The sequence below is a fragment of the Elephantulus edwardii genome, unplaced genomic scaffold, assembly GCF_000299155.1.
Source record: "Elephantulus edwardii isolate Elephantulus edwardi_28Jun2011 unplaced genomic scaffold, EleEdw1.0 scaffold00086, whole genome shotgun sequence".
Classification (NCBI taxonomy): domain Eukaryota; kingdom Metazoa; phylum Chordata; class Mammalia; order Macroscelidea; family Macroscelididae; genus Elephantulus; species Elephantulus edwardii.
In genome coordinates this window covers 6,295,834-6,310,808 of record NW_006399836.1, presented here as the reverse complement: position 1 = coordinate 6,310,808, position 14,975 = coordinate 6,295,834, and the positions used below count along the sequence as shown (strand labels likewise).

The 14,975-nt window shown below is 52.8% G+C and overlaps 2 protein-coding genes and 1 pseudogene across 2 annotated transcripts; 2 read left to right on the top strand and 1 right to left on the bottom strand.

Moving 5' to 3' along the window:
• Positions 1-559: 559 nt before the first annotated feature.
• Positions 560-3,363, top strand: LOC102847607. Its single transcript, XM_006890192.1, has 4 exons — positions 560-786; positions 1,257-2,029; positions 2,157-2,381; positions 2,495-3,363. Exons 1-4 carry the CDS (start codon positions 560-562, stop codon positions 3,361-3,363), a joined length of 2,094 nt encoding a protein of 697 aa, XP_006890254.1.
• Positions 3,364-7,300: 3,937 nt separating this feature from the next.
• On the bottom strand, positions 7,301-14,147 carry RPS19BP1 (ribosomal protein S19 binding protein 1). Its single transcript, XM_006890107.1, has 4 exons — positions 14,096-14,147; positions 13,809-13,940; positions 7,729-7,826; positions 7,301-7,432 (listed from the first exon to the last, which is right to left on the bottom strand). Exons 1-4 carry the CDS (start codon positions 14,145-14,147, stop codon positions 7,301-7,303), a joined length of 414 nt encoding a protein of 137 aa, XP_006890169.1.
• On the top strand, positions 9,910-10,140 carry LOC102873651 (annotated as a pseudogene).
• Positions 14,148-14,975: the final 828 nt, after the last annotated feature.

Below are 14,975 nucleotides of genomic sequence, written 5' to 3'. Positions count from 1 at the left end.
AAGTAATTTCATGCCCTTTTAGCATATAAAAATATCTTGCCTCGATCTTACAAAGTTTAGGATGTGGAGTCCACTCTAGCTCTTGGTGGTCGGTTAGGGATCAAAGGCTATCCGACCTGAGATCCCAAGATTAGCACCCTCTGATTCCCTTAAGCCATCAGGGGCTTTGCACATCGGGAATATATAAGTAATGGCATTTCCATTTTTAGTTTCATTTTAGGGTCTCTTTCCCTCGTCAATCCCCAAACCTCCAGAAGTTAGAACTCGTATCATAGATTCAGCCAGAAAAAGAGCTGACAGTCTTGAATCCACCAGCTGCTCCGCAGGAGTAAAATGAGCCATCTCCTCCCTTGAGATTTACTGCCTTTGAAAATGCAGAGGGTCAGCAAAAACATCACATTTAAGGCTCCTGGAGCCCTCGGGGGACAATTCTGTTAGCTATCAAGGGTTATCTCTAGCAGACTGCGGCCGCCGGTCTTTAGGACAAGGCGTCTCACCTGGTATCTTCCAGGTCGGAAGTCAACGCCATGGGGCCAACCCACATAGGATGGGCGGGGGAATGAGGGCTGAGATCGCGGCTGGGTGCGAGTTTGTGCTATTAATGAGGCCAGGAGGCGACCAAGCCCTGAGGCCCAGGCGTGGCTGCAGGGTAAGCTGGCCAGAGGAAGGGTCCCCGGCGACCGTGTCTCAGAACGGGAAGCCCGAGCCCGATGGCGCGGCGACTTCCCGCGCGGGGCTGGACCCTGTCACGGAGCATCCGCCTGAGCCAATAGAAGCTCGAGATACGTATGACTCACCACGCCAGAGCCAATCAGCTTGACGCGCGCGCCCGCCATCATCTCGCGCTATAACTGGGAAGACTTGACAATGAGAACCTCCCTTGGAATGAAAGCTCTGTTTCCCCGCCCCTCGGCCTGATGCCGGATGCTAGGGGGCCGAGAGATTCCTCCGCGCTCCCCGCCACCGAGGGCGCCAAAGTAGTCCTCGTTTTTTATCTGGAGGCTTTGAAAATAACTTTCTTTTAATAATTAATTCCTGGATATGAAAGGTGGGATGGAAACGATAAAGTCATCACATAGGTGAAACAAAGGGGGAGGGCGGCAAAGGTCACGTGTTCGCGGCGGAGGGACATGGCTGTGATGTGGCCGCAGGGGCGGAGTCTATAAAGGGCCTGCGTAGGCGCCGCGGCCATTTCTCCTCCTGCCTTTAGATGTCTAGTACGCTCGTGTCCCGCGACCATTCCTCCCCGCCCGTAGGGTTCGCGGCCACCATGGCGTATTAGAGGCAGCAGTGCCTGCGGCAGCATTGGCCCTTGCAGCAGCGGCAGCAGCACCAGGCTCTGCAGCGGCAACCCCCAGCGGCTTAAGCCATGGCGTGAGTATCGGGGCCGGGCACCCGGGCTGGGTGGACACGGCTGGGCGCGGCCGCAGGTCGGCGGCGTCGCGCGGGGGACAAGCGGTTTTACGAGCGCCCGCGACGCGAGGCCCCTGTTTGGGTGTCGCCGAGGCGCCGCGTGGGAGGGCCTCCCCCCGGGTCCCCGCTCTCCCGGCACCCCGAATTCATCCAGATCGCCGCGCCGCCGCCCCGAGAAACGTGGCAGCAGCCAAGATGGCGGCGGGGCGGGGCGGCGTGTCCGGTGTCGCCATGTCCTCGCGCCGCGACACGCCGTCCATCTTGAGTGCAACCGGAGCTGGACGCGGCGGCCCGAGTGTCCGCCCCGCGCCCCCAGGATACCCCCTCCGTGCCCCGCAGGGTCCCCGCCCCGAGTGTCCGCCCTTCGCCCCGCAGGGTCCCCGCCCCGTGCCCCCAGGGTACACCGTCCGTGTCCCGAGTGTCCGCTCCATCGCCCCGCAGGGTCCTCACCCCGTGCCCCCAGGGTACACCGTCCGTGCTCCGAGTGACCGCTCTATCGCCCCGCAGGGTGTCCGCCCCGCGCCCTGCAGGGTTCCCGCCCCGTATCCCCAGGGTCCCCCGTCCGTTCCCCGAGTGTCCGCTCCGTGGCCCGCCTGGTCCCCCCTCCGCGCCCCCGGTGCCGGCCCGGCTCTGATGGCCGCCTTGCGCTCTGCTCCTCGCAGGCTTCTCACGGCATCCAGCAGCAGCCTTGCTGTAACCGACAAAGACACCCTCGAATCCAGCACACCCCTCGACTCCCGCAGAGCCCCGCACCACAGCCGACATGAGCTACCTGAGCGGCGAGGGCTTGATGGGGGACTTGATGTCCTCCTTCAGCCCGTCGGCTTCGGGGGCTGAAGACAGCCTGGGTCTCTTAGACGACTATCTGGAGGTGGCCAAGCACTTCAGAGCGAACGAGTTCTCCAGGGACAAGGCGGGCTCCTCCCAATGGTTGGCTGCGGACGGGTTGGCCGACGCCTCGGGCAAGGGTAGGTGGCCACACTGGTGTCCGCAGTGTGGCCTGGGCTCCATCATGGGGTCGGGGGTGGGGCGCCTCTCCTCTCACATCATCTCTTCTGGGTTTTTTTTTTTTCTTCTGCAGAGGATGCCTTCTCCGGGACAGATTGGATGGTGGAGAAAATCGATCTGAAGGGGTTTGACTTTGATTCCTTGTTCAACTTAGAAGATATGGAAACCATGCCAGACGAGCTCTTGGCCACGTTGGACGACACATGTGATTTCTTTGAACCCCTAGTCCAGGAGACTAATAAGGAGCCCCCCCAGGCAGTGAACCCAATTGGCCATCTCCCAGAAAGTCTACTACAAACAGACCAGGTTGCCCCCTTCACCTTCCTGCAGCCTCTTCCCCAGACCCCAGAGGTCCTGGTAGCCGCTCCAGACCATGCCTTTCACTTAGAGCTGGGCAGTGAAGTGGATATCTCTGACTCTGATAGGGACAGGAAGGCAGACACAGCTTCTTATGTCACCGTCGTCCCCCAGTGCATAAAGGAAGAGGACACCCCCTCAGATAATGACAGTGGCATCTGCATGAGCCCTGAGTCCTACCTGGGATCTCCCCAGCACAGTCCCCCCACCTCAGGCGGCTCCCCAAGCAGGAGCCGGCAGTCTCCAACTGACCTTGGTGGTCCTGCCCGCCCCAAACCCTATGACCCTCCTGGAGAGAGAACAGTGACAGCAAAAGTAAAGGGAGAGAAATTGGATAAAAAGTTAAAAAAAATGGAGCAGAACAAGACAGCAGCCACTAAATATCGCCAGAAAAAGAGGGCAGAGCAAGAGGCCCTCACTGGGGAGTGCAAGGAGCTAGAGAGAAAGAACGAGGCCCTGAAAGAGAAGGCAGATTCCCTGGCCAAGGAGATCCAGTATCTGAAAGACTTGATAGAGGAGGTCCGCAGAGCCAGGGGGAAGAAAGGCTCCCCTAGTCTGGGGCAGCAGGAGTGTGCTTGTACATAGGCTTGCGCTGAAGCGGTTGTAATAAATTATTTTGTAGTCAAGAGTATTAAGGTGTTGTGCTCAAATTCCCACTTGATACTGTGACTTCATCTGTCCTTGGGAGATGGGTGGGTGTCCAGACAGGCCTATGAGGGCTGACTGGGTGTGCCCTCCGGAAGTTGATCACTTAATTTGGGGTGCGGTGTGGTGTGTTCTTGTGGTCATTGCTGTGCCGCCTTGTGGCTTGCTGGATGGTATTCACTGGGTTGCAATCTCTACCCCCTCCTGGTGAGAACACTGTCCCAGGAGGGGAACTGGAAGGCTGCTGGGATCCAGACTTGTTCCAATCCTGGACAAGTCCAGCTGACGGGGGAGGGCCTAGACCTTAAGTATGTTGCCAAGGAATAATTGAATACAAGCAGGTCCATCAGGTCTGGGCACTTTCTTCGTATCCTTGGAGACAAATACCTTACCAACCAGTTGTGTGTCTTAGTGGGACCAGACCTGTAAGAAAGGACATACTGGGGACCTTAGAGAAGGATAATCTTCATGTCCCCACAAAGCACAAGGGCATGGATGGACAGGGGTCTTTGGCATAGTGGTAAGTAGAGAATTTGAACTCCGAACACTGGAGGGATTTGGAGATAATGCCTTGGGGCTTCAGTTGAGGCCCACGTGGGCCCCCTGGTGGAGAGCATGAATACCCCTTGAGCCTGATAATCAGGTCTTCATTGAGAGTCCAGAATTCCCATAAAGCTGCTTATCACCCTCAAATCCTGAGAAGCTCGCTCTGACCTTAAACCTTGATGGATTTACTGAAGTTAGCTATAGGCATACATAGAAAAGCTTTTTTTCCAGTGTTTTTTAACAAAACGTCCTTGTTAGGGAGCTCTGGTGGCCTAGAGGCAAGAAGCTGCGCTACAGTCCTGAAGTCACGGTTTGAGTCTGCCAGCTGCTCTGGGAATATATTCTGCAGTTAACTTGCCTCTGGAAACCTGCTCAAGGGTCAGCTGTGGGTATTGAATGGTACACAACAATCCCTGTTAGACTGAGAAAACGAGGCTGGGGCTTGCACAGGCAGGAAGTCTGACAGTTAACCAGAGGTGGCCTGGGCACCCTCTAGCAGGAAAGGAAGCTGTCGAGGCTTCTCTTAGAGCTGGGTGTCCCTGTCCTCAGCGTTCTAGGGGCAGCAGGCCTGGCCTGGGGGACATGGGGTGGGAATGAGAACCCTAAGAATGCCCTAGTTACCTTGAACAATCATGGAGTCATGGGATTGGTCTTGGAGACAGTCAACTCATATGGTAAAGGAGGATCTGAGAGGTGCAGTGCAGACTCCAGGGCCTGGTGCTGGGCTGTTCCTCTCTTAGCCTCTGAAGCCAAGGCAGCCCTGGACCTAAATGATAGGGACAAGAGAGCTGTGGACTGAGCCCACATAGCACAGTGGGGCCTGTCCATGTCCACCTCCATGCTGTGCTCCCACCTAGCAGCCTTCTGCATCCCTGAAGGTTCACTGTTGTCCCAGGAACTTCTCATTTGCTGTCTCATGACTGCCCTCCCTCTTGCCCCAAGCAAGTCTCTAACGTCACCCCAGATGAGACCATCCAGGACTGCCTCTGTCACAGAGCCTCTGCTTTGCCTCGCTGCAATTTTTTCATAAACCCTATTTCTTTAGTAATCTGTAGAGTTCTGCTAACTCAAAGGGTGTCTCTGCTGATTCAAACCCTCCCGTGACTGTGGGAGAAAGATGGGTCACCCTGTCCTGTGAAGACAGCCTTGGAAAACCCAGTGGAGGGTCAACTAGGCGTTGGTTCCAGTTCCCTGCTACCGACAGACTGGTGTTGCACCAAGCAGCTGCTAAAAAAGGAGGCAGGCTTCCATAAAGATGTTGCCCAGGAAACGGTGCAAGGCAGTCCTAATGAGTGCTAGGGGGTCGATGAATAGGCATCAGTTTGGTGGCAATGAGTTTTGGGTGTTTCTAGTTGAACCTATTTGTGGTTAACTATTTTCTACCCTCAACGTTAGGAAGTTCCACAGAGTGGTTTAACTTTTAGGCCTCTTTGAATCTCATTACTCTGTGTATGTGATGGCCAATTCAGGACTTAACATGGAACCCCCAAATCAGCACTCCAGCTTGTTTGTGGACACACTCAGGTGAGGATGTGCACAGAGCTGAGTGAAGCTGGAGTTGCCTCCGGCCACCTGTTCCCAGCTGAGGATGACCAGGTGACGTTGTACCTTCCTGTTCCGGCTCTGGCTGGTAAACGTGTCTTTTACACAATCTATTTAGCACCACTTAAATCGTTTTTTTCTTGCGTTCTTTGGTGATTTCACTGTTGAAGATGGCCCCCAAATGCGATGCTAGGCATGAGCTGGGCCCTTAAATAGAAAACAAGCCGCTCTCAGACAGGCCATCAGGAGGGGTGCTCTCAAGAAGTGGGGGAGCCCAAGCAAACGAATGACTTGGGTAGAAGCCTGAGGCAGGGCACAGCTCACCCAGGGCTTGCAGCCCTGATAAGGACTGCAGTGTCACCACCCAGGCGCTGTGCTGCCACTGCAGTGGCCCCACATCTACCACAGGTGCTGGAACCAGGAGGTTTGTGGGCCCTGCCCTCCCAGACTGCTCCATGGGTGTCACCTGGCGAGTGTGATTTCCGGGGCACACTGCCGTCCTAGCTTGGTGGGTGTGGTCGGACCCCCTACCCCCCAAGTGTTAACGGCAATTATGTAACAGGTGTGGCCTGGGAAGGAAGGGGCCCTGAGCTCCCCCTGGGGTTAGCTGTTGTTACAGCAGCAGCTTCCTGCTAAGCTGCTTAGTGAAGGGGCCCAGGATGTCCCTTCAGCCCACAGGGCATGCTGATCCCTGCTCTGGGCAAACCCAGCTGAGGCAGGCCTGGCCCCATCCCGCCTGTCCCCCCTTCCCAGTGGTGGCAGGGCCTCTCAGCTCAGCTGTGGCTACTCCCGTCCTCACTCTGGATGGAAAACCAGTTTCCGTGGGTCCTCCATGGGGCTGGTGCCTATGGGGGGAGAACGTCAGCGCTGGGGGCTGTGAACACTGAAGCTTGGGGAGTGGCTGCGGGTGAAAAACTCTTCCATTAAGTACAGATCACCTGCATGCACTGGGACCACACATCGGGGGTCTCATCTTGGTAGATGGTCAGCCCCCCACCGGATTTCCTACCCGACACCACTGAGAGTCAGGCCTCTCCTCCAGCCCCAGAGGGTTTCGGAGATGCACTAGGTCGGCAGCGGACTTCAGCCTTACCATTCCTTTCTGCACGTGCACGTCTCCAAGGCCTGCTAGTTGGGCAGTGCCTTTATGGGGTGCACTTGCACCCCCAGGCACAAACCCGAGTGTGAGAGGTGGCCTCGTAGGCTAGTTCTTGAGACCCCTCTCCCTCAAACGACACCAAATCTGACCCATCTTGTGCCGTGTGACGGGAGGTGTGGCAGAGGACAGTAGCAGGCCTGAGATGCCCCAGGTGAAGGGTTTGGACCTTGGTGGCAGCTTTTCCTCCCAGACCAGTGACCCCAAACTGTACAACATGAGCTGGAAGGGGAGGGTCTTCTGGTGGCACTCAGGTCACGTTAGGTGACCAGCAGTCACATGAGCATCACACAGGCAGCTCTCGAGCCCACATTTATTAGTGCCTGGGAGACCCCCCCCAGCACCCTGCCTCCTCTTCAGGGTGTGGCTTCTAGGGCCAGGAACTGGTCTTATTCCACAGAAAACAGCCCATGGGCCCTCCCTGAGCAAAAGCAAACAGAAATGTTCCCTTCCAGCGGGTGCCATGGCTCCTCCCATGCCTGCAGCAGTCAGCTCCAAGCGGAGTAGAAACATTCCAGGGTTTTCCACTCGCCAGCTCCAGTCCAGCCTCCACTGCAATCCAGTTCCAGGTCTTCCCCGGGCCAGCTGGCTCTGTAGTGCCATCTGCCGACCATGCTGTGCATAGCCGGGGTCCTAGTTGCCAAAGTACTCCTGCTGAAACTTCTGGAAGTCTTCCTCTGTGAACACGGTGCCCTCAGCCTTCTTCTTCTTTGTCTTGACCACAGGTCTGTCGCAGGCCTTGCGGCCCCGGTTCTGAAGTAGAATCTGGGGACAGACGTTATGGTTCTAAAATTACCCTTGAAGCAGAAAGCATGGCAATGTTGCCCTATGTAGTGTTTACCAGGCCTGGGGGTGGACACAGCACTCCCCCAGACAGGAGGGCTAACCGAGGCCCTCAAAGGCCCAGGAGAGGACAGGGCGGGCAGGGCCCTGCCTCCACTGTGACCTGTGGCTTGGCTCTCTGGGGTCCCCCTGGCCTCAGGCTGTTACCCCAGGGGTCCCAGGGTACAGCCTCAGCCATGACCCCCAGGCTCCCTCACGCAGCCCAGCTCCCAGCCAACCTTCCGGGTGATGGTCTTGTCCACAGTGCTTCTCGCACAGGCCAGGAGCTGCAGGTTTTCTCTGAGATGGTCTCGGCATTCTCGCTTCTGGTACTCGGCTGTGGGGGCAGAGGGAACTTCATTTCAGGTTCACTCCCGGGCAGCCTCTTGGGACCCCACTTCCCCTGGCCCTGCCAAAGGCCCTGCCATCTCCTCCCCTCTCCAAATCCACTCTCCAACAAATCCCACCCAAAGCCCCTGCCTCCTCATACAGTGTATTTCCTTACTCAGCGAATATGCCCCAAGCCTTTCCAATATGCCCCATTTCCAAGTGCCAGACTTAGCAGGAGACAGAACAGGCAAAACGCCTCGCCCTCATGGAGCTTACATCCCAGTGGGAATGGAAGGGTGTCCTAGAAAGTGCTTGATTTCTGAGACAAAGTAAAAGCCAGACTGACAATGCGGGGGAATGGTGCTGCAGAGGGTCCGAGAACGATTCCCTGAAACTTTGTTGAACCAAAGACTCAAGGGTGTGCCATCTGGGGAACAGCATTCTTGGGAGCCTGAAGAGCCGGTGAAGCAGACGCGCGACTTAGAACAGAGAAGGTGGGCCTGGAAGGGGAGCAGGCAGAGATGACAGGGGGGTCAGATCACACAGGGTCCATCTGCTGTGGTGAGAGCTCTGAGGATGACAGAGGTCACTGAAGGCTGTGGGACAGCAGGCAGGTCTGAATTAGGGAGATTTCTAGGCTCATGTTGGGTCTGCAAAAAGAAGAAACAGACACGTCTTGCAGAAAGCACAGCCAGAGTGCTCCTTGGAGGCAAGGATGTCTCATCTCACACACTCTGGGTGTGTTGTCAGGAGGAGTTATTCACAGAACCAAGGTTGATGAAGGCAGTAGCAAAAAATAAGGCCCCAGGAATCAACGTGATACCAGCTGATGTAGTTCAACAAACAGATGCAGCCCTACAAGTGCTCAAGAAGCTATGCTAGGAAATCTGGGGGACAGCCACTTGGCCAACTGACTGGAAGAGATCCATATTGGTTTCCATATCCAGAAAAGGTGATCCAACAGAATGTGGAAATTACCAAGCAATTATCATTACTATCACATCAAAGTAAAATCTTGCTGAAGATCACAAAAAAAAACTGCTAGAGCATTATTCACCATCACAAGAACATGGAAACAGCCCAGACGTACAACCACAAACTAATGGATTCAGAAGCTGTGGTACATTCATACAATGGAATACTATGCAGGCACAATGATTATGTAAATTTCTACTTAACTTAGGAGGGACTGGAGAGTATTATGCTGAGCGAACAAACTCAGTCCCACAAGGAAAGATACTGTATAAAATAACCACTACTGTAGAATGAGTATGAGGATCTGGGTGGGGGGAGGATGGAAGCAGAGGGGTAAGGATGGGTGGGTGGAGTGGGGTGTTGATCACGGGGCTGCACAATTTGATGGGTGGGGGGAGTGAAGAAGTGGGAAGGATCTTTTGTGAAAAACAATGTATTTAAACTTTGTAAATAAATCAGTATGAAATTAAAAAAACCAAGCAAACAAAAACAAGCCCCAAAACAAAACAAAAAACCCTTGCTAAAACAGTCCAACAACAGAGGACTGCCAGAAATTTAAACAGGATTTCAAAAAAGCTGTGGCACAAAGGATGTCAGATGGATCTTGTCTTGAGAATACCAAAAGAATGTCTATTTGTATTTTGACTGTTCAAAGGCATTTAACTGTGTGGATCATAACAAATTACAGCTGAGAGTGAGAAGAATGAGAATCTCAGAACACATAATTGTGCTCATGTGAAACTTAGATCAAAAAACTGGTACAAGCTTACAGCAAACATGGCATGGTTTAAAATCAAGAAAGATGTATCCTTTCTCTGCATCTATGCAATCTGAACGCAGTACAAATCATTCAAGAAGGTGGACGATAATGAAGAAGAATGTGGCATCAGATCAGAAGAAGACTCATCAACCTGCGTTACGCAGATGACTCAACCTCGCATTGTTCAAAGTGAGGAACTGACACATGCTGTCGAGGATCAAAGATCCCCAAAACGGGTTACATCTTAACATCAAGAAAACAAAAATCTAGGCGCCGGAGGCGTCTCCTCCGAGGGCGAGGAACGGAAGTGTAGGCAAAGGTCCGAGACGTCGCCGCCAAGCTGGGCACCGGGGAGATGGCCGAGACCGACCCTACGAACGTGCAGGACCTCACCTCGGCGGTGGAGACGCTGCTGCAGCAGATGCAGGACAAGTTCCAGACCATGTCCGACCAGATCATCGGAAGGATTGATGACATGAGCAGTCGCATCGATGACCTGGAGAAGAACATCGCGGACCTCATGACCCAGGCTGGAGTGGAAGAACTGGAAGGTGAAAATAAGGTCCCTGCCACCCGGAAGAGCTGAAGGCCGCTCATCACTACCACTGAGATTCGCACCATCATTCTTAACAAGCCAGAAGACTGAAGGCTCTTCCCATCTAATTACTACGTATAGATAATTTTCTATTATAAAGTGTGCATTCGTACCATAAATCATAAAAAAAAAAAGAAAGAAAACAAAAATCTTTACCACTGGGCAAATGAGCAACATGTCAGATGGGTAAGAGACAGAAATTATCAATGACTTCATCTGGCTTGGATCCACAGTCAACATCCTTGGCACGAGCAGCCAGGAAATCAAAAGATGAGAAATGCCTGTTGTCCAGGACTCTCCAGAGTGCTGAAGAGCAAAGATGGAAGGCTGAAGTCTAAGGTGTGCCTGATTCAAGCCGTGGTCTTTTGAATCACTTGCTATAAATCTGAGAGTTAAGACAATGAATAAGGAGGACAGAAGAATCGATGCCTGTGAGTTGTGGTGTTGGAGAAGACTGCCGAATATTTCATGACTTGTCAAAGACAAATAGATGTGTTTTGGAAAAGGTGCAGCCAGAGTGCTCCTTGGAGGCAAAGAGTGAAACTCTGCCTCACATACTGTGTCAGGAGAGACCAGTCCTTGGAGAAGGATATCATGCCTGGAAAGGTAGAGGGCCAGTGAAACTGGGGAAGACCCTTAATCCAATGGACTGACACAGAGACTGTAACTGTGGGCTCAAGGGTGTCAGAAGTGATGAAGATGACAGAGGAATCAGATCTGTTGTTCACAGGGCTGCTGTGAGTCATTGCTGACAGCACTTAAAACATTCCTTGGAAAAGAACAACATGCATGGAAAGAGACAGCAAAGGGGAGGAAGACCCTCAGACTGACCCAGTGACTGCAGCAATGGGCCTGAATATGTCAAGAGTAGATGAGGCCGGCACAGGATAAGGAAGGGTTCCGATCTGCTGTTCAGACAGTCTCTGAGTTGTAGCTGACTTGATTAACACCTAACATTCCTTGGAAAGGGACAACGTGCTTGGAAAGGTTGGAGTCCAGAAGTCCAGCTCCATCCTCCATCTCTCCAACTCGTTCGTGATCTCTGCTGCTTTGCCACTGACCCACCCAGCCATAATGCCTCCTTCTTGAAGAGGACAGGTAAGAGCATGGACCTGCTCTACTTTCAAGTCCAGCTTTGCTACTGACTGACTGTATGAAAAGAACCATGGAAGCAACGGTCAAGAAATCAAACAATTGGTTGCATTCGGCAAATGTGTTGCAAAAGATTGTTTAAGGGCAAAGCCACCAGTTAGGACTCAGGTGCCCCTGATCCAAGCTGTGGCGTTTTCAACCGCCTCATGTTTTAGAAAAAGTGCAACCACAGTGCTCTCTGGAGGCAGAGACGGCAAAGCTTCATCTCTCATACTTGGACATGCAGATATGAGAGGCTATTACTTGGAAAAGGATATCATGCTCAGAAAGACAAGGAGGGTCAATGAAAGAAAGGAAGATCCCCCCCAATGAGATGGACTCATATGGTGACCTCAACAACGGGATCCACTGTGTCAGAGATGATGAGAACGGCACAGGTCAGGGCAGGTTCAGGTCAGCTGTTCACAGGGTCAGTAACCGGCTCGACAGCACCCAACAACAGTATTCAAAAAGCTATACAATGAGTAATGAAGACTAAAGAAATGCCTTGGAATTATGGTGTTGTCAAAGAATATGAAATATAGCAAGGACTGACAAAAGAAAAGAAAGCAAGAGAGAAAAAGAGAGAGACAGGAAGGAGGGAGGCAGGCAGGGAGGAAGGAAGGGAGGAAGAGAGGGAGGGAGGGCGAGAAAGAGGGAAGAGGGAGGGGAGGGGAGGGGAGGGGAGGGAAGGGGAGGGAAGGGGAGGACGTAAGTAAGTATGCATGTATGTGTATGTCTTGGAAGCAGGGACGGCGGACCTGTCTCATTTCCTTTGGACACGTGACCAGGAGAGGCCAATCAATGGAGGACAGCAGTCAAAAGGGAAGACTCTCAGTGAGATGGACGCCACAGTGGCTGCAGCAATGGGCTCAGACAAAGGAATCACCATGAGGACGCAGGACAGGGCAGTATACTCTGATGTAGAAACTTAGTGACTCCTAAGGACAACTTTACTTGCTGGAAGGGACTTGCTGCACAAGATCAAACACGGTAGCCTTCAACATGGATTGCATCTCAACATCAAGAAAACAAATGTTCTCACCACAGGACCCATAGGTGACACAATGATAGATGGACAAAAAACTGAAATGGTCAATGACTTCATCTTACTTGGATCCACAATGAATACACCTGGTAACAGCAGTCAGGAACCTCTCCAAACAACCAAGGAGCAGTGATGTTAGTTTGAGGACTAAGGTGTGCCTAATTCAGACCATGGTCTTTTCAATCATTTGCTATACAACTGAGAACTGGGCAATAAATAAGGATGACAGCAGAAAAATCGATGCCTTTGAACTACGGTGTTGGAGGACATACTGAATATTATATGGACTGCCTAAAGAACAAACAGAAACGTCTTGGAGGAGATGAAGTCAGAATGCTCCTTGAAGGCAAAGATGAAAAAGCTTTATGATTGCATCAATGAATGAATGGAAATTCAAGTTCTCTATAAACTTTCATTAAAATCTTAATTAAAAAAAGCAAGCTTTAGGGAGCTCTGGTGGGCTAGTGGCAATCAGAATTCTTGCCTCCAAAGAGCAGCCTGGCTTCACCCTCTCCAAGACCACCTTGTTTGTTCTCCTAGCAGTCCATGGTATATTCAGTACTCTTCTCCAGCACCAAAGCTCAAAGGCATCAACTCTTCTATCATCCCTAGTCAGTGTTCAGCTCTCTGAAGCATAGCAAGTAATGGCAAAGACCATGGCCTGTATCAGGAGCAGCTTAGTCTCCAGACGGACATCGCTGCTCCTCAGGACCTTGGAGAGGTCTCTAACTGCAGACCAATGCAATTTGTCTCTTAATTTCTTGGCTGCTGGTACCAAGAGGGTTGATTGTAGAGACAAGCAAACTAAAGCTGTCAACAATTCCAATCTCTTCACCATCTATCATGATGCTGCCAATCGACCCCCCCCAAATAATAAAATTAAAAAGATTTTAAAAAAGCTTTATCCTACATACTTTGGACATGCTGCTAGTAAGGAAAGGACATCATGCTTAGAAAGCAGGGGGGAGTGTGAAGGAAAAGATCTTCAACCAGATGAGCTGACACAGTGAGTGGAGCAATGGGCTCCAGTGTGACAGAGATTGTGAGGATGGCACCGAACAGGGCAGGGTTCAGATCGGCGGTTCACAGGGTAGCTATGAGTTCAACTAAAGTGCACTTAACAACAACCCAAGAAAGGCAACCAACCCCTCATTCCTTCGGATCTCACCTTAAATGGTCCCGAGAACCTATTTTGGTCTTTTATTCCAAGATGCCCTTAACACACTCCCCACAGCACCCCATCTCACTTCTATCAACTAGATTTTAATGCTTCTCTCCCGACGAGGACTCAATCAACGAGGGTGGGACGGTCTGTTTGGGTTCAGCTCCGTACTCCCTGGACCCCCATCCTCACCCCTAGTACACGGCAGGCAATCTAGAAATCCCTGATGACCGCCCCAAGCCCTGCCTCAAGCGCCACGTCCTCCAAGTCGCTGATCCCAACGAGGAGGCGGCAATTCCAATCCCGCCCCGGGCTTACCCAGTGCCGACTTGGGCACCTTTCCCTTGGCCGAGTTCCGCAGTTCCCGGGCCTGGGCCTTCTTCGCTCTCCGGGCCCGCTTCACCACCGAAGCCCCCTTCGGCTTGGCCTGGCTGGACGCCGGCCGGGAGGCTGGAAGATAAGAGAGGCCCGATCAGAGGGCGGGCAGGATTCCCATCCCACCCCAGTAAGGGCCGTCCTGGCACTTTCTGCACCGCTGCGATTCCGTCCCTCAGCTTCCGCTGCCCACTCGGCAGCACAGGACGTGCCCGGACAAGTCCCCTCACCTTCGGACGCGGCCAGCAGCTCGAGACCCCGACGCAGCAGCGAGGCAGACATGGTGACGCTCAGCTCCGCGGCGCGTTCCGACTACTTCCGCCTTGGCTGTGCGCAGGCTCCCCGGAAACCCGAGCCGGAGCACAAGGTTCCGGAGTAGGTGGCGGAAGTCCCCGCCTTCTTAGGACGCATGCGTTCACTTCGGAAGCGAGGCGAAAGGGGCGGGGACGGGGCGGGCCAATCACAACGCAGATAGCAACTAGTGAGACTGATGTTTTCCGCGTGCGTACCCCGGGCAGTTCAACCTTGTTGGTTAGCGCTCTGTGGGCTCAAGTGGGCGGCCAGGTCGGAGACTGGGTGCATCCGTAGCTTCTCACCTTTCACCAAGGAGGAAACTGAGGCCTGGAGGGAATCCCGTGACGCTTGTTGTTCTTGTAAGTGCTATGGAGCTGAGTACGACCCATAGCGACCCTGTGAACAACAGATCTGAACCTTGTCTTATCTTGTGCCACCCATTGGGGCAGTCACTGTGTCAGTCCACCTGGTTCAGGGTCTTCCTCTCTTTTGCCGACAATCTGCCTTCCCAAACATCATGTCCTTCTCCTAGGAACTGTCTCTTCTAGCAACATGCCCAAAGTATGTAAGATTTTTTATCATTTTTGCCTCCAAGGAGCACTATGACTGTACTTTGTCCAAAATAACTTGGTATTTTGGCAATCTATGGGATAGTCGGTACTCTACTCCAACAGAGCTCAAAGGCATCAATTCTTCTATCATTCTTAGAGGCATAGCAAGTGATTGGAAAGACCACGGCCTATATCACACACATCTTAGTCCTCAAACTGACATCATTGCTCCTCAATAATTTGGAGAAGTCGCTGGCTGCAAACT